At 39.8% G+C, this 19,991-nt stretch overlaps 1 protein-coding gene, 1 long non-coding RNA gene and 2 other non-coding genes across 4 annotated transcripts; 3 read left to right on the forward strand and 1 right to left on the reverse strand.

Moving 5' to 3' along the window:
* The first annotated feature begins 1,136 nt into the window (after positions 1-1,136).
* Positions 1,137-3,640, forward strand: LOC119581211. The gene is made up of 2 exons (XR_005229444.1): positions 1,137-1,867; positions 2,954-3,640. It is a non-coding gene; the product is annotated as an uncharacterized LOC119581211 (long non-coding RNA).
* Positions 3,641-6,127: 2,487 nt separating this feature from the next.
* Positions 6,128-6,199, forward strand: Trnat-cgu. The gene has a single exon. It is a non-coding gene; the product is annotated as a tRNA-Thr (tRNA).
* Positions 6,200-6,892: 693 nt separating this feature from the next.
* Trnat-cgu lies at positions 6,893-6,964 on the forward strand. The gene has a single exon. It is a non-coding gene; the product is annotated as a tRNA-Thr (tRNA).
* A 797-nt stretch (positions 6,965-7,761) lies between these two features.
* On the reverse strand, positions 7,762-17,666 carry LOC119581212 (ankyrin-2-like). Its single transcript, XM_037929613.1, has 7 exons — positions 17,466-17,666; positions 13,127-13,430; positions 12,577-12,977; positions 12,002-12,322; positions 10,847-11,137; positions 10,253-10,660; positions 7,762-10,036 (listed from the first exon to the last, which is right to left on the reverse strand). The coding sequence occupies exons 1-7, from the start codon at positions 17,496-17,498 to the stop codon at positions 8,144-8,146; spliced, it is 3,651 nt and encodes a 1,216-aa protein (XP_037785541.1). The 5' UTR covers positions 17,499-17,666; the 3' UTR covers positions 7,762-8,143.
* Between the last annotated feature and the right edge of the window lie 2,325 nt (positions 17,667-19,991).

Raw genomic sequence — 19,991 nt, forward strand, 5'->3', positions numbered from 1 at the left:
ATTTTGTGTTTTTTGAGAACTGATTTTCAATTTCGGTTTCTTTTGTTTTAAAGAATTTTTTTTTGTTCCTGAGGACTAATTTTATTTAAATTTTCTGTAGTTTGTTTCAGGGTTTTGTATGTCAAGCAACGGGTTGTCTGCTTGATAGGGGGGATGTGCTACGCCAGTGGGTCTGTCTCTGTGCGAAACATGTGTTAACATGAAAAGGATGACCTGGGCATGTGTTAACATGAAGGGACCTGGGCAAACATGATGCAACTGGCTGTGAGCGGAGGAACAAGCCAAGGGACGGAGTTGGGTGCTGCTCCTATGAAGACCTCGTGGGGTGCCCTTGTGACCTGATATACTTTGTGTTGCCCCGTTATAAGCTGTATCGTGCAGTGTGACATGCTGGTTTCCCCCTGTTTTGTGCCTATAGAAAGTGTACGGGTAAATAACTTGTGTAATAAGGAAAGACTGTCATTTTGTTTTATTTCGTGCCTGCCTCGCCCCTTGTCGATTTCCCTCGTAGTGTTCTGGGACGCTGTGGTGCTTGGTGCCTCTTGGAGCTGTTCAGTGTTCACGACCCTGTGAATAGCACGCCGTCTGCCTAGCCTGCCTTGTATTGGTGGCAGAGAGACGAGGTGACCGGCGTAACAATACTGTTATTTTGACATTTGCAGGAACAATGTATGCTTTCGAAATAAACTTCCTTCACACTAAAGGAAGTAGCATATGTACTAAGTTGTCATGGATTTGTATGGTATGTATTTCTGGTCTTGACTTGCCATCTCTAAAAGTTTCCTGTTGACCAGGCATTTTTTGTACATAGTGACCCCACTTCTTAAAAGAGCTCTACTTTGACCGGAGTCCACTAGTACAGATGAGCTCTTCAAAGTGTGGGCATTACTGCATGGAACAGGGAAAATACAAATACACCCTCTTCAGGTTTGTGAAAGGAACATCCGAATTACTGAGTATTGAGTATTGAGAATTGCCTACATAATCCCATACTCTTAAATACTTATCCAAATTAAGCCAAAACTTAATACAGAGTTCAAGGTCAGTGGGTATAATTGCTAATGCCTAACTATCTCCTTGACTATATTAAACGATGTATTTTCCGTTACTTTTTTTTCGTTTGTTTGTTTTTTTCATTCTGATACCCAGAAACCACAGATCTCTCTTAATTTCATACATTAACATCGCGTCCTCTCAAACAGTGAACAGATCAGACTTTTGTCAGATTCTTAAGCCCCTATTACACGTATCCGGCTTCCTACGGCGCCGTCGGTCGCGACGCTAGCATATGTTCAAACCGGAGCGTGTGATAGCAAATCGGCCGTATGAACGCTCACCCACGGCCGGCCGGATGAACTTTCGCCAGTACTAAAGTTGGCCGTACGGCCGCCGTACGTCAGGACTGAGGACGTAGCGTGCAATTGCTCACCGTATGGTATGACATCAGTCTGAGGCTGCACCTGACAGTGGAAGGTTGCCACCATGGCAAGCTCTTGCGCCAGTGATTTCTTGAGTGACTTCATAGAAATTTATCGAAATGAGCCATGTTTGTGGTTCATTAAATGTAAGGATTATTCAAACAGAGAATTGGAAAATGCAGCATATGGTAAATTAGTAAATAAACTTCAAGAAATTGATCCTAGTGCTAATAAAGATACTGTTGTTAAGAAAATAAACTACTTGAGGAGCTCATACAATAAAGAGCTTAAAAAAGTGCAAGCGTCTAAAAGTTCGGGGATCGGTTCATACTCCATTTATACGCCAAAACTCTTATATTTTCATCTGATGCATTTCATCAAAAACCAAAATGTGGAATGTGAACAATCTTTCAAACATGAGCCTTAATACACAGGAAATCAATGAAGAGGTATGTATATATAATCATGTCATATTTTATTAACAAACAAACGATAGCTTACAAATATTCAGTTGAATAATTCACACTATTTCTTTATTTCAATATTTGGATAACTCATTACCATTCAGTAGAAAAGCAAACTAAGAATATTATACATTGTCCTGCCATGCATCTTTTCCTTCGTTATTGAAGTAATTCATGAATGTATCTCGTACTTTCTTACAGCATTGGGGGTATTTCTCATAGTCCCTCTTTGCAAGCCTACTAGTGATTGTTCGACTTGACTCATATTATCTTCAGCTTGTTCATCAGACTCATCTGGGATAGAATACCTGATACATTTTGCACGTAAAAAATTATGAAGTGCACAACAAGCCTATACTACATTTTTAGTATTTCTTGGCAATAAATTTATAGCAGTGTGAAATATACGAAAGCGCGAAACCAAAATTCCAAACACGTTTTCGATAATTCTGCGAGCCCTGCTCAGGCGATAATTAAAGATCCTTCTCTCATATGATAAGTCCTTTTGACTAAAGGGTCTTAAAAAGTCAGTTCTCATAGCAAAAGCTTCATCGCCTATAAACACATAAGGTAATACTTTTTCAGAACCTTCAATTTTATTTTCTTGCGGAAGATTTAAATGTCCTTTGCACAATTTGTCATAAAAAGTGGTCCTGTTTATTACTCCACCGTCTGAAATTCGTCCATTGATGTCGAAATCACAAAGAATAAATTCATACTTTGCATTGGCAATGCCCATTAGTACCATACTATGGAAACCCTTGTAATTGTAGTAGAATGATCCTGATTCTGGAGGTGGCACAATCTTGACATGTTTGCCATCCACAGCTCCGACACAGTGTGGAAAATTCCAGACTCTCTCAAACTCCTTTGCGATTTCTTCCCACTCATGCTGTGTTGATGGAAACTGAAAAAAATAGTAATTGAGAATTATTTAACATATAAGATTTATAGACTATGGTAGAATGAACTGGAAATTATTTAAATAAATACCTATTAGAATTTCAGAACTACTAATTCTTTCAAAACAAAATTTCCATGTTTATGTTATTAATTATTTTGTTTTTTCAGAATCTCAAGAAGACGATCTCGCTGAAGAGAGGGAAACCCAACATGAGGATGATTCTTCGCTACTGCCTTCACGGCATACTACATCAGTCCTACCGGCACCACCAAAAAGGCGCAGATCGGTACAAGGCAAAGCTGATCACGTTTTGGACCTTGTAGCAAAAAGGATGGAAGCACCTCCAAATTCGGAATATGTTGTGTTTGGTATGTATGTGGCTAAAAGGTTACAAAGCTTGCATTTAGCAAACCCGGGGATGTATCCGGTTGTTAAAAAGCTAATAAATGACGCTATGTTCGAGGGTGAAATGGGCACATTGACGCCCTATTCACGAATTGCCCAAAACTAAGCTCCATCTCTATCTAGCACTCCTGTACCTACTCCAAGCCCAAGTCATTACCAAGCTCCATCGCTATCTAGCACTCCTGTACCTACTCCAAGCCCAAGTCATTACCAAGCTCCATCTCTGTCTAGCACTACTGTACCTACTCCAAGCCCAAGTGCGGATTACAATTATGAGACAGATGATATTCTCCAAATGTAATGTAGGTACACATGTACATTTATGAACCTTGGATACTCTGGAATAAAGTTTGAAACTTCTTTATTTTTTCAATTAACCTGGTATGAATGTTTCATACTAAAACGAGAAATTATAGTTATTTGTGCAAAAAAAAAAAAAAAAAAAAAAATTACCTTCAGATACTTTGGGCCTAAACATTTGTAGATTGCTGCACATGTTTCTGGGATTATTGCACTGAAGGCTGCGATATAATTGTTGTAAACTTAAGATCGCTATATGTTCTTCCTGTAGCAAGAAATCTCAAAGTGGCTGAAAGACGCTCATGTGGACTAATTGCTTCTCATGCAAGTGTCCTTTTTTCTATTAAAGGTGATACCTGACTTAAGAGTCCAAATATGTGTCATGATCCATTCGCATGTAGTTAAACCAGTCATCTTTTTCTAGTGCTAGTTCCTTCATTAAGTTAACATGAGAGTATTTTTGTCGTTTACGCAGCCATTGTTTTCACCTTCAAACACGCTAGAGCAATAGCAACGAGACTGTCGTCGAGAGAAGACATGGTGACTCCTCCACCACAAACAGTGCCACACTGACCCACTTGCCACCGGCCGTTCAAATACGTGTAATAACTCTAGCCGTAGGCCAGAATTTTCCTACGGCGCCGTAGGCCAGGTTGGCCGTAGGAAACCGGATACGTGTAATAGGGGCTTAACATTAAAGGGGTCCGTGATTCTCAAAAGGTTAAAAACCACAGTTCTAGAGGATGGATTTCGGTTTGTGTGACCGATCGGTAAATCAGGTACAGTCGTCAAAGTAGGGGTCGAGGTCATTTGTGAATATGAAGTGTTTGCCGTGCATTTTGATGGTGGCCTTCAATTAAGATGATACAAGGTAGATTCTTAGGTGCACGAGGGAAACCTGATATGGTGCATAGCTTGTCCTTCAGGCCAGCATTCCAGGCCGTTTCGAAAGCTCGCTCCACGTCTTTAGTTACGAGAACCGTCTGTAATCGCCTTTCTTTGTAATTGTCAGTAAATTAAGTGCATCATTTAACGAGCGCTGAAAGCAGAAGAAAGCAGGTCATGGTCATAGATACCGCATTCTCTTAAGAGTTTGAGTAGAGATTTTTTTTTCTACTACATGCGCCATCCTACATTTGTTCACACTAAGACGTCCATGCGTAACGCCCGGAGATAAGATTGTGAATTTATTAATTGCCTTGATGAAAATGAATAAGCTAGTAGTTTTGAATACCACGAGGCAATCATATGACCAAGGTAGAAATATTGTTGATACATAAACGTTACACCCGAACAGAATGGCCTGTTCCTGAGTACTTTATCCTTTGTCCTGTACCACTCTGAGAAGGCCCTTTGTTTGCCTTTCTCTTTGGGGCCTGTCTAAATATAATTATATAAATTGCGTAAGTATAGGAAAACAACAGGACGTTTGGGAAGTGAAGACCAAAATAACCAGGTGCGAGACTCCCTAACTCATAACAAAGTGTCAAGATTAAGCCTAACAAATGCCATACCTTCCAGAGAATTCTGCGATGCAGTCAAAGTCTGTAACCTTCAGAATATTAATGAAGATAACCTGTGTTTTGAAGTTCATACCACGAGTAGCCACAAATCAAACTGTAAACTATGTAAAGTGTTACCTTCCCTTCCCTTCCCGCTGTGTCATCATAAAGCTATATCCCCTCTTGCCCAAACCTCTCACCCCCTTGGCTTTGTCACGTATCCCCCCCACCCTCCTTCCCTTTGTTATGAATTCTCCTACGGTCAAAACCGGCTTCTTTTTCAGGAGTCAAACGCCGTAAGAAGCAACTGGCTGGGTGGTGACTCAGCCTAGACCCGGATAACCTAGTTCTGGAATCAGCCTGCACTTTGGCCCTTTTAAAAGTGTGTGTGTGTTTGTAAATATGTATAAATGTGAAACTATATATGCATGGTGAACGTGTTTGAGAGAGAAAGAGAAAAGGGAAAGGGAAGAAAAAATTACTTACTTCAATGCTTATGAAATACGTTATATAGTTTGAGTAACCTTTATGTTATGCAGTTTTTTGATGGGGATTATAAATAAGAGGACGGCATCTCCTATCACAGTATATTAAATAAAAGATGAGTTGTAATTTATTTATGTTATGATAATTATAGATGTTATCGTGAGTCATTGCACATGAAGTAACGAATTGAATAAAATACTCGATTTCACCTGTGCCTTTGGACACGCCTGTTCCTTTTTCTAGACGAATCCATGCACTAATTGCGTTCTCGCGTGTGAATTGAAATATTTCCTACCGTCACATATGATCATATATGATATATATGTGATAGTCAGAATAATGACATTGCTATTATACTGGTAATAATAACGATAATGATAATATGATGACGATGGTAATGGTAATAATGATAATTATAATGATAATGAGAATGGTGATTTTGACTGAAAATTATAGTAGTGAGAATAATAATAATTATAATTATTCACAAAAAAACCCCACTGACAATGACAAATATAACAATGAAAACAATTCCAATCATTACAATAAACATTATGATAACAATTTTCATTGTTACTATTACTAATATTACCATGATCATCTGGACTTGTATGATTAATAGATTCATTTTCATCATCTATATGATCAGCCTCCTTAGCTCAGTGGTAGAGCACTGGTCTCGTAAACCAGGGGTCGTGAGTTCAAACCTCACAGGGGGCACAGGTGTTTAAGTGAAATCAAGTATATGTTGTTCATCAGAAAAAGATTACCCTTGGGTTGAAAGGGACTGTTGCATTACAGTGGTGTGCAATAAAACTCGAGCAGAACACTAATTATTATATTTTCTGTATTTTATTTAGCTCTTATGATTGCAATAATTTTCAATATTAATCAATATCAAAATGGCTTAATTTTTTCCCAGTTTGGTATATTACAATACTTTTTTATGTTACAAACAATAATGGGGGTAATTGCGCAATGATCATAGAATTCACATCAGTTCCCAGGTATTTGTAATCTACTTTAACAGAACGTAATTAATTGGTAGTCGAAAAAATAGTTTTATCTTTCATTTTTGTGATATTTTCCTTGATAATGGAGGAGCTTTTGCAATGACCTGATTATTATAACACATTACTTGATATAAATTTCGATGTTGGCCCTTTTGAAATTTAGATTTTAAATAAGGTTAAAATGAAAATTTATCTTCTTACCCCAATGCTTATTCAGAATAATTAACGGTACAATGGATGATTTACTTCTTGATAATATCTACCTATACAAAACTATCAAATAATATTATAAGTAGTAATTCGATATAGGCGACGTCTCTTTTATCCCAAGAACCAGTATAGTTATTAGCAGTATTATCATTACAAGAAATGCGATAATATTTTGCCCTTAGTTGCATCAGCCTCCTTAGCTCAGTGGTAGAGCACTGGTCTCGTAAACCAGGGGTCGTGAGTTCAAACCTCACAGGGGGCAAGTCAAAAGTTGATGTATTTACGTAATGCATCATAAAAAAGTCCTAGTCGACTTAGAGTAAGCGTAAACTTTAAGGTATATTATATTATCGGAGGGATGTTTGGTTAAACTTGAAGACTCGTTTTTAATCCCCGAAAACCAAAGGCATTTATTTAATAAATCTTGTCTAAAACTGTTGGGTTTGACTGTAAGTATCTAATTGACAAAGATGTAGTCAACGCATTTTTTCAGTCGACAAAGGGGTTTAACTGATGCAGGTGTTCGCAGTATGTTCAAGGTTACGAGTGATGTAGGTTGGTAGCCATTATGCAAGATACTCTCACACCTACCTTGTTTTTCTCACACCTACCTTGTTTTGTCTTTCTTTTTCTTTTTTCTTTTCTCGATCATGATATGCGTGCATACGCGTGTGCACATACATACCTACATACATCCACATATAAATATGCATACGTATTTCCATTCACGCACGCGCACACACACGCACACACACGTACACACACACGCGCGCACACACACACACGCGCGCGCGCACACACGCACACACACACACACGCACGCACACACACACACACACACACACACACACACACACACACACACACACACACACACACACACACACACACACACACACACACATGTACGTACGTAACCTAAATGTAAACAGATAGGTAAATAGATTGAATAAATGGATGAATTTGATGAATTAGATTAGAATACATTGTTAGGTTAGGAGGCATGTAGTTTATTTTCCTATTTTCAAACTTACTGAAACTGATTACTAAAACTACAAATACAAACTCAGTTTTATTGTTCAAACTAACATCACATCTATATTTTTTTCTGTTTATCCTCTTGCTAAGGTTTATTTTACAATAATGCGTACATAAAGCCTTCAAGAATTTTCACTACTTGTTAATGAAATATAATACTGATGACTTTACATTCATATTGAAATTTACATACTATCTTAGGACGTTATAAAGAAATTGAAATAGAATTTGTAAGTATTAAATGTTAACCAAAATATCAGATAGGAAAATCATAAAACAATTAGAAATTATATTTGATTTTCATGGCTCTTAACATCTATATCAGACATTCTGATCAATATGTTCTACAAAGGTCTATTTTGATTCTTTGGTAACCAATTTTTCAGGAACGGATATGCTTGATTCATTTTCTCACTGTTGATGACTCATTGTGCCCACTTTCATCACTATCCAAACACTGTACGGAGCACTCATTAGCCCATTTAAAAGATTTCTTAATATTCTGTATATCTTCTAAAAAGGAAATTATTTCTTTGACACCATCCTTACCTTTCAGTGACTTCACATTGCCGTTTTCCTGACTGCCAGGTGACGGTCTATTTTTAGCTCTCTGACCCTCTTCTATGAAGGAGAGGATTTCTTTGACGCCTTCGCCTAGCTTTGGAGATTCAAAATCGCCGCCGTAATATGGGTAAATCTTTCTCGATACCTGGAGAGTTCTCATTGTCTCTGGGTCGATATACTCGCCCACCATAAGCAAGAAAATCTGCGTCATGTAATGATGGAGGTTTTCTTCCACCCACACAATGCCGTTCTTTCTTTTTTTCTCAACGATTCTCAGGAAGCAGTTCTTCAGGGCAAATCCAGCTGGGATCGACAGTTTCCAGAGTTGTGAGTCCCACCACATGTACCTGTTCTTAACCTTCTTCGGCATCCACGGCTCAGCTTTCAAATTTGCCAGCAGATTCTTGCACGTGAGGTAGGCAAGTCTTTCCATGTCATCTAGGCCTTTAAGGGTTTCTACTTCGACTCCAGCAAAGGAAAACCTCCACTTCCCGTTTCCAAGACTGCTGATAAAGACTTTGTTAATGCCTGGGGGTGTCAGAGGCGGTTCTGTAACTGTTTTCGGCCAAGGGACAGCCAACACAGGAACGAAGTCTACCCCTACAAGCAGAAGAGGGAACTGCTCCCCTTGCCATGCCAGGGACAGTGTTATTCCAACCTGAGTTCTTGTGACTCCTGGAGGAGTCAGACTCAGCCTGTGGTCTTTGCAAGTGTGTCCCTCCAGACTCTTAACAACAGCATTATAGAAACATTTCTTTAAATTTGACTCTTTTAGCAACTTAGCCTTTGAGTGTCGTGGTTTCACCTTGAGGACTGACTTGTGGCCTTTAAGAATGGCCTCGTTTTTCCCTAGATGTTCTATGTTCAAGTCTATGGCCACAGGTGGCTGAATGACGAGGTTAAAATCAAACTCGTCAGGCGCGCAAAGGCGGGTGCCATCGGCAGCGCTGCCAAGCAGAATCAAATTGCCCTTGAGTGCTGGGTTCAGCTGGCCTACCTTATCCATTAAGAGTTTCATTTCGGCCATGACAGCTTCGCAAACCTCCTTCGCCTCACCTTCCTTGTAGTTTACACATCTAAGCCAGCTCTGTTTCTTCAACTCATCGAGACTGAGTTTTCTCAAATGCTTCTCCAGGGCTTTGGTTGCACTGTTGAACTCCTCGTAGTTCACGAACTGTTCAACATTATTGTTGTCAACCCCATATTGTCTCAGATACACTTCGAAATTGTTCCTTACTTGAGTAGGTGTTGTGCCAGATTTACAGACAGGATCTTCTCTATTTGCCAGTGCTCTTAGTTGTTCGTCCGTAATCTTATGGCCAAACATGGGGGCCAGGTGGAGTGCCGTGTGATGGTAGCGGTCCTGCAGAGTGATATTTGCTCCCATCTTATGCATCATGAAAACCAAATAATGATTTCCAAATGCAGCAGCTTGGTGGACCGCTGTGGAGTCAGTCATGCTTTCGAGTTTGCTGTTGACATCCATCTCGCCCTTGGTGAACAGCAAGAAAGCCAGCTGCATAAGATTAAACCTTGCGGCTCCCAGGAGTGCTTGACACCCAATGTGATGTACTAGTCTTTGTGTACTATCATCCATTAGAATGCCCGACTGATAAGCTTCATACAGTTTTCTTTGAAGATGTCTAATAAGTTGAAGTTCTTGTCGAAGCTCCTCATCTTTTGCTTTCTCTTCTTCAAGTAATATTTTTCTCAATTCTTGTTCAAAAATGTCCTGTAATTAAATTTATGAATTAGACTGTATGCTAGATTAAGACTTGTAAGGTTAAAATCCCCGTATTATACTAATAAAAGCTCAATTATACAATACATTTTCATCTACTTGTATCTATGTACTTCTTTTCATGCGTCTACTTATATCGCACAATAACAATATATATATATATATATATATATATATATATATATATATATATATATATATACTTACTGATTCCAGTTCCATTCTTTGACACCGTGGCAGGTAGTCCCTGTATAACTTGCCCTGCGAATCGGTAACATACAAGCCACCTGTGATACGCGCCAGTCGTGTAGCCAAGCCCCATCTGTTTTCTTTGAGCGAAACTTCAAAGGGACTAATTCCATAATACTCCTCATCAAGCAACGGCATCGCCCCTGCATTCAGGAGAAATGACACTGTGAGGTTACACTTCGCGTAGATTGCTTCAATAAGTCGTCGAGTTAGGACCGGCTGGTTTCCTGAGGTGTTTTGAACAGGCCAGCATGCCATCCAAGGTTGCTCCCCCTGCAGTATGGCTAGGATGGATGAGATTCCTTTCTGCAATTCTGGCCAGTTTTCTGCTCTTTTATATTCCTCCTGTAGCACGTGCAGTATCGACTGTATAATGAAAATAGAAAAAGACGATGATAATACAATAACAATAGCGTTGTCGATAATTATAATACCAGTTTTGGTTTACTTCTATGACAAGATGGTAACTGAAAACGTCTAAAACCATTTTCTCGCAATCAGATCACAGCCTCCTTTCACATCTCAATGCCTTCACTATATTCCTCACTCTACCTTAGTTATTATCATCTTCACGAACATGGTGACGTCTGCCGTGAACCAAGCGACCTGCAGGAGGGTCAAGCCCTGTACTGTGACAAAGAGGGATGCCCCCGCGGCCACCAGGAGAGTTAGGATCCTGCAGCGGTTGGAGGTGACAGCCAAGACGATGGCGTGTGTGGAGTAGAGACCGCAAGGTTTCATGGGACAACCGCGAGCGAGCAAAGAGGATGCCTTCTTCACGTCATCTCCGTCTGCGATGACAGTCAACAACGCTTTGTACAGTTCCCCGACTTCCTCTCTGTTCTGGAAAGATTATTAAAAGTCTGTGATATGCGAAGCATTGCAGGAGGGCAGCTTTTAATTGAGAACTCCAGAATTGTCCATACCAAGTATTATGAGTATTATGAATCTCATTTCATTATTTAGTAAAAATAATATTATTTATCTGGAAAAATTCAAAGCCCCTGTGAATATTACCTATTTCTGCAAGCGTGAGCAACGTCAAGAGCATGCAATATATATACATTAACGTGTGTATATATAATGCATATTGTTGTATGGTAGATGAGTTCGGATTTCATCTTATGGAAGTAAGGGAAGATGAGAAAATCGAGTCTGTTGGATGTAGGGAATAACATAGTTAAACTGTGAGTGAGGGGACGGTTAGCTGCGTGTCCATGCTGGTGGATGGCAGAAAAGGTGCTCTGGTTTGAGGTAGGTAGTTCTGATTTTCCCATATATTCGAGTACTTTGGTTGGGAGCCAGCGTGAAGCTGATCCATTACATCTAGCGTTACATCTAGGAAAATAAAGTATACAATATTCGACCTTAGTTCCAATGGCATAGACGTTTTCCTATTTGTAAAAAGAATTGATATATTAATTATTTATAAAGCCAATTTTGAGCTTAATTTGGATGAATGAATGTTCCAGTATCTGTAACTTTAGGGTGACATAAAGTAACATACTCGACTCGACCTCCTCTCATTAGAATCCTTATTCACCCATAAAATTAACCATTTTATCCTCGAAACTTATAAAATTAAAAATGTTCACTACAGCTTTAACCTTTTCATCGTGCGCACACGCGCGCGCTTGTGTGTTTCGCATCTTAAATATACATACTTTAAGCTTCAAACTTGACAACCAGAAATCAAAAGTAACATACCTCCACGCGGCCCAGCTTCTCCGTTATCATTTTTGCCAGATCCTCGTGTCCAGCGGCTCTTGCCAGTTCCGCCGGCGTCTTGCCTGCGTGGGTGCGCACTGCTGGATAGATCTTGCAATCTTCCAGTAAAACAACTACATTGTTCCTGTGGCCGTTCTCTGCCGCCACGTGGAGAGCTGTGCGACCGGAGTGGTCCTGGTAGTGTCCATCGAAAGGTGTCGGAGTGTTCATGCGAAGGAGATTCTTGTTTGCCTCTATATCTTGGGATGCCCAGGTTAACACCAACTGCTCAATGTCGTATCTCTCCATGCTCTGGCGGGCCTGGGTGTATGCAGGAGAGAGATGAATAAACGTCGATCGTTATCGAAATTAGAGAGATCTGTCTTATCACTTTATGTTTACTATATCCCAGGAGCTATTCCTATTCATGCCGGGTAAAAGCACGACAAAATCATAGAGAACAAGAGTTTGAGACTTATTAGTGAGATGAAAATTCAAATTCTGTCACAGAACTGAAAAGAAAAATGTAAAATTTGTCACAATACTGAAAGTATTTTCATCCACAGCCATGTCACCTTAACTGCCGGAGACAAGGATGTGGATGCCCCGAAGGTCTTAGCGAAGTACCAGTACATGTGGCCCTGTCCGCACTCGTCGGTGAGCACGGCTGCGGTGCGCCCGTCGTTGTCCAGTGCCTCCAAGTCGAGGCCGGATTCAATCAGAAGCTTGACAGCCTCTTCGCTGCCGCTCATCCCGCCTACATGGAGCGCCGTCCAGCCTTGCACCGTCTTCGCTTCACGGTCACACCGAGACTCGAGCAGGTACTTGATGATCGGTAAGTAGTTGGTCCTCGATGCGATGTGCAGGGGGCGGTAGTGGTAGATGTCCTTGCAGTTCAGGTCAGCGCCAGCCTCGACTAGCACCTTTACGCAGTTGAAGTGTTGAGTCATTGTAGCGAAGTGAAGTGGGCTGTTGACTGCAAGAGTGAGGTGTTTCAGAGTCAACCCATTAATTTTACACCATTCTGATGACACGTCAACAGACAGAGAAGTCCAAGTATGACCACAATTTAAGACAAACTATATCCATGCCGAGAGGATGCCAACATAAAAAATATTTGCTTACAATAGCGGATTTCGGGTGCATTGAGATCTGCGCCGACCTTCAACAGTGCCTTCAGAGCCTTAGCCTTTCCCTCCCTCGCTGCGTGGTGGATCGCCGTCATGGTCCTGCCAGCTCTCTGATCCACCTTCGCCCCCTTCTCCACCAGGACGGGCACGAGGTGGGCGTGGTCCAAGTACGCAGCCACGGCGAGGACTGTTCTTTCCACCCCATCCTCGCAAACGACGACAGCGTTCACGTCTCCTCCGCTCGTCAAGGCTGCCAACACCCCCGATGTGTCTCCTCTCTGGACGGCCCCGATCAGATCCTGATAAAAAGTACGTAAGAGCATATTCACTTCTTTCTCTCTCTTTATTATAAATAATGCTTTTGTTTTTCACCTTCCTTTTCTTTCTTCGTTTTGGCTCTATCATTTTTATGATCTTTTTAGTCCTTTACCTTGAGCCTTGTCCATTTATCTTCTCGACATTTTACTTCATTTGCTTTTTGGTATTTACTGAGTTTCCTTTCTCTGCATTTGAAAATGTCACTTTGCAGTAATATTAACGAAAACATTGTTTCACTTTTATCTCCATAGCAGATGGATATGTTAACAGAGATGTAATAAAACTGATGATAGTAATGATTAGGATGATATCCATGATGATGATGATGATAATTATTGCTAATATGAAAATAACAATAATTAAAAATATCAGTAGCTAACACTAACTATAACAACAACAATAATAATAACTGGTAATGATAAGAACAATAATACAAATTATAATGATATGAATATTTATAATTATCATTAGTAGTAGTAATAATAGCATTGTTTCTGATGCTCCTACCACTATTAATACGAATAGAAAAAAAAAAAAAATATATATATATATACTACTATTAATATCATCATCGTCATTGACAATTTATTGATGCTGATATTGTTATTGCCAATGTTGTGGTCTTGTCTTGTCATTATTACGGTTGTCCAATAAACAAAAAGAGAAGATAGAGGCATAGGACATTTGCTATTCCATCATCATCATCTGCACCATCATCAGCACCATCAGCACCATCATCATCATCATCATCATCATCATCATCACCCACCACCATCATCACCATCACCATCATCATCATCATCATCATCACCATCATCATCATCACCACCATCACCATCACCATCACCATCACCATCACCATCACCATCACCATCACCATCACCATCACCATCATCACCATCATCATCAAAATCCAACATCTAAACCGCAAAACGAAACAAAAACAGAAATCTACATTTCTGTAGCAACAGGCGACTCTGATGACGTCATACATACATCGAACTCTGATTGGCTAAACCCAGGAGTGTTGCCACCGAGGAGTTTTGTATTAACACACACACACACACATACACAGGCGAGAACGTTTCGCAGCGCCCCTGTCTGCAGAGGACACGTGTGCCTTGTGGCCGGTTTTGTTTGTTTGCCTTGCTTACGCGCGTGGATGTGTGTGTGTGTGTGTGTGTGTGTGTGTGTGTGTGTGTGTGTGTGTGTGTGTGTGTGTGTGTGTGTGTGTGTGTGTGTATGCATGTAAATTTATTTGTACATACAAATTATATATATATATATATATATATATATATATATATATATATATATATATATATATATATGAATTACACACACACACGCGCGCGCACACACACACACACACACACACACACACACACACACACACACACACACACACACACACACACACACACACACACACACACACACACACACACATGTATATATGTATAACATATGTCTTGGAATATGTATGTATGAATATAATCCTTTTTCGTAACATGCCAAAACCCTAACAGTTTGATATATTGTTTGGTGTTCCATGCTCGTTACAAAACACAATAGCAGTGAAGTTTTACTGACATACAAAGTTGATAAAAAAGTGTTTTATTATTTACACACAGATAGTCAATAGAAAACTATCAAAGTACTTACTATGCAGGTAAGATATTTTATTACAAATAAAGCATTGTGAAAGCTTCAAATAGAATGGAAAAATAACCTATTCTGCAACTTCTATAGTTTATACACTCTTCGCTTCACAAGGCTGTATTTCCAAATGTATTTCTCAGATTCAGTCAAAACTGTTTTAATTACATACATTGTCCTTCATATGAAAGGTGGAAATGTTTATCGTGTCTAGCGAGAATGAGCTCCGTGTCCGAATTTGACTGGATAATTGTAATAATCACAGGCATTTGCTTATCTTATTGATTGAATTATATCAACAAATCAAGTTATACACCCATGTTCTTGATATATTGAGCCTGTAAAGTTACTTCATCGAGGTACAGAATGATTTTGAGGACATTCATCCTACGGAAGTCAATATCATGTCATATGATTCGTATACGTTAGCAATTCTTACTATATCCAGCGACCATCATGACTGAATTTTACCCATATCAAGTGAACATGTATATGATGTACTGCTAAAAAGGCACAGAAATATTTTATGCACCTTTAAAAATTATTTTTGTAACAAGAAACTTACGATGCGATTTGTAATTAAAATATAAAGCCCCATCTGAGAATGCGTGAAATATATCTGAAAAAAACATATATATATATATATATATATATATATATATATATATATATATATATATATCGCTATGATTAGCTGGCCAAGTGTATCACACTGTTTCAAGGAAGAGACATACAATCTGATACAAATCGAAGAGATGTTTCAACAGGTTCTGCGCGTAAAGGGCAAACATGTATCAAAGTGTACCAAAGTGTTAGGGTTTCGGAAATGCTACAACAAAAAGGCCTTGTGTAAATGCTTATATATTATATACATGTATGTGTATATGTGTATATATACACGATGTACTGTGTAAATAAACATGCGCGCGCGCGCGCGCGCACACACACACACACACACACACACACACACACACACACACACACACACACACACACACACACACACACACACACACACACACACACACACACACACACTTGCGAAATGACAGAACGTTTCGTATCCCCCACGCCCTCCCCGGCCGCGCCCCTGTGGTCATCTTCTCGGCAGATGACATTTGGCTTATCAGTGCTTTGTTTGCTTGTTTTCGCGTGTGCATGTGTGTGTGCGCGCGTACTTGCATGCGTAGGCACATTCTTACACACATCCACACACATCCACACACACACACTAACGCATTCACTCACTCACTTGCTCACTCACTCACTCAATTATTCTCTCTCTCTCTCTCTCTCTCTCTCTCACTCACTCACTCACTCACTCACTCACTCACTCACTCACTCATCCACTAGCATACACTAGCTCACACTCATACTCATACTCATACTCATACTCACACTCACACTCTCCATTCACTCACACTCACACATCAACACACCACACATAACAAAAAAACAACACCCACACACACACACACCACACACCACACACCACACACACACACACACACCCCACAACACACACCCACACACACACACCCACAACCCCACACCACACCACACACACCACACACACACACACACATATCACCACCACACACACACACACATATCACACCACACACACACACACAACACACCACACACACACACCCACCACACACACACACACACACACACCACACCCCCCACACCACACCACACACACCACACACACCACCACCACACACACAACACACACACCACACACACACACACACACACACACACACACACACACACACACACACACACACACACACACACATATACACATACATACACACACACACAAAAGAGGGCGGGAGAGGAGCGACAGATAAAACTGCTAAATAAATTGATTTACTAAACAAGGCTTCATTTGTGAAATACATATTTGTGTTTAACCTTGTTTGCAGTTATTCGCATTTGTGTATAAGGGGGAGGGGTTGCTAGGAATCCACCTGGAAGCCAAGGGGGCGCCAGCCTAAAAAAGTTCGGGAACCAATGATTTAAACGTTGGTTCCGTCTTATTCACAGCCATCATCAAGTCGGTGACGATGGTAAGGGATAATAATAGTACTGATAATGATATTCATAGTGATAATAATAGTAATAACAATAACAGTAACAGGAACGATAACAATAATGACTAACAATAAGAATAACGATAACAAAGATCATAATAATGATAAGAGACTTCGACTATACAAAGGCGAAACTAATTCACAATAAAAATTGCCTATTCAATGTATTACTTTAAAAAAAATGCATCTTCCTTTAAGAATAACACAGATCAGACAGCAACAATCTGCCTCACAAAATGTAAACCCTTTTACCTTTGTCTCTTGTCCATGCTCGTTTCCTTCCATCCTTGCAATAACAGACCTTTCCTCAATTCAAGCAATTGACGGGGAAATTAAAGTTTATTCTGTATTCCCAAGCGCTATGCACATGTTCCCTCTTGAAGTGCCGAAGGTGTACTGACTGAAGCGCAACACTGATAAGCTAGCGAGGGAGAGAACAGCGTAGGTGGTCGTAGTTTTGTACAGAACGTTTTCGGCGATCGTGTACAAGGAGATCATGTGAGCTGTGACGTCATGGCGCGGGGCAAGGGCGGACGAGTATCAGCTGTGGCGGGAATGAGGTATCTCTATCCTCATAACTGTATTTGTTGTAGGTATGGTAATAGGAAAATGTATTTGTTGTTGGTATCGTAATAGGAAAATGTTGGTTGATATATTTGTTATTGTTTTCACGAGGGATATCACTCGTTTTCTTTTATGAATGTGGTTGCAAATTAATGTGATCTTATTTTATGAATGTAATCTTATTATCATAAATATGGTAGCTGTTACTATCTTCATTCATTATGACTGCAATTTTATTATAATTGTTATTTTCATTAACGTAATCACCAATGTATATTGTTGGTTAATTTGGTTAACCGGATCCGCCGCATACGGATCATTATTGGGCCAGATAGATTGATTGTTACGATCGGTAATAGAAAATGCTATTAATTTTGCTAAGTTTTGTACTTCTCAGAGTGTTTCCTAGTTGCGCTTACTATCATCAACGGTAACAATATTGCCATTATCCGCTTCACATCTACAGTAACAATTACTATTCTCTTTATACAATGTCATTTCTTTTACAATCTTACTCCCATAGTGATATATTTTTCCTATTGTATTTCCTTTACATATTCAACTTCCAACAAATAGCCATCCCAAGCAAAAGCAAAATCTAAACTTCCCACCACAAGCAACGAATTCGCACGCGCGAGCACACCCCACCACCTCCCACTTCCTGGCGCTTATCATGTGGACTTGGCTCAAATTGCCTGCTAACAGCCTGGCCTCAGTTCATGGGATATGCGCAGCGGGGAAACCCAAAGGTCAGGATGGGCGAGTCTGATTTCACAAGTGCTCATAGCTGTTGCTAATATGATCGTACAGGGAGAGGATATGTGTGTGCATGCGACACGCACGCACGCACGCACGCACGCACGCGCGCATGCACGCCCGCCCACACGCACGCGCGCATGCACACAGACACACAAACACACAAACACACAAACACACAACACACACACACACACACACACACACACACACACACACACACACACACACACACACACACACACACACACACACACACACACACACTCACTCACTCACTCACTAATCTTCCATCACATTGCTTGCGTGACCATGTGTATTCACGAAGAATAAAGTACCCACAGTTATATCCCTATTACTAGAGTTTGTTTGCAACCAGTCAGTCAGATAGACAGACGGGGACAGACTTACAGGGACGAGAAAGCTGCATTATTTGCCCAACGTGTAGGAGCTGAACAGAGGGGGCAAATCCGAACATCATTTGCCGTTTTTTACTAGCTCGTAGGCCTACGAGTATAGTTCTTTGATCTTATGTGTGTGTGTATATATATATATATATATATATATATATATATATATATATATATATATATATATATATATATACACACACATATATACATACATATATGTTTATATATGTGTATATATATGTATGTTTATATACAGCAGCAAAATTTTGTTGAAAATTATTGCTGAAAGAATGAAGTTGAAGTTAAGAGAGGAAATTGCAGACGATCAAGCAGGTTTTCACCCTGGAAAAGGTACCAAACAGGTTCTAAATCCAAAATTGATCATAGAGAAAAACAGAGAACATCAAAAAGACCTATACCTGTGTTTCATCGATTATGTGAAAGCTTTTGATACTGTTGATCACGATATCCTCTGGAATAACATGAACGATATGAAGTTTTCAAAACACATCATCCAACTAATAAAAGCCATGTATGACCAACAACAAGCAGCTGTAAGAACCACTTATGGGTTAACAGAATGGTTCGAAGTCAGACAAGGAGTGCAACAGGGTTGCATTCTGTCTCCGCACCTCTTTAACATATATTCTGAAACAATTATGAGAGGTGCTCTAGAGAATTTTGAAGGAACTGTAGATGTTGGAGGATACAAAATATCAAATCTAAGGTACACCGATGATATAGTTTTGGTTGCCAGCAGTATCACTGAACTACAACAACTACTAGATAAAGTTAGAGAAGCAAGTGAAAAGGCTGGCTTGTTTCTTAATGCCAAGAAAACTAAGATCATGAATATTCAAAGATAACCGGCAATGAACAATGATGAACATGTTACAATCAATGAAATGGTTGTGGAAAATATGAAAGAGTTCACTTATCTTGGAGCTGTTTTAACTAATACATATGATGATTCACCGGAGATAAAAATAAGAATTGCCATTGCCAAAAACGCCACAGTTGCTCTCAATAACATCTGGAAAGACCG

The sequence above is a fragment of the Penaeus monodon genome, chromosome 14 (genome assembly GCF_015228065.2).
Source record: "Penaeus monodon isolate SGIC_2016 chromosome 14, NSTDA_Pmon_1, whole genome shotgun sequence".
NCBI classification, from domain to species: Eukaryota; Metazoa; Arthropoda; class Malacostraca; order Decapoda; family Penaeidae; genus Penaeus; species Penaeus monodon.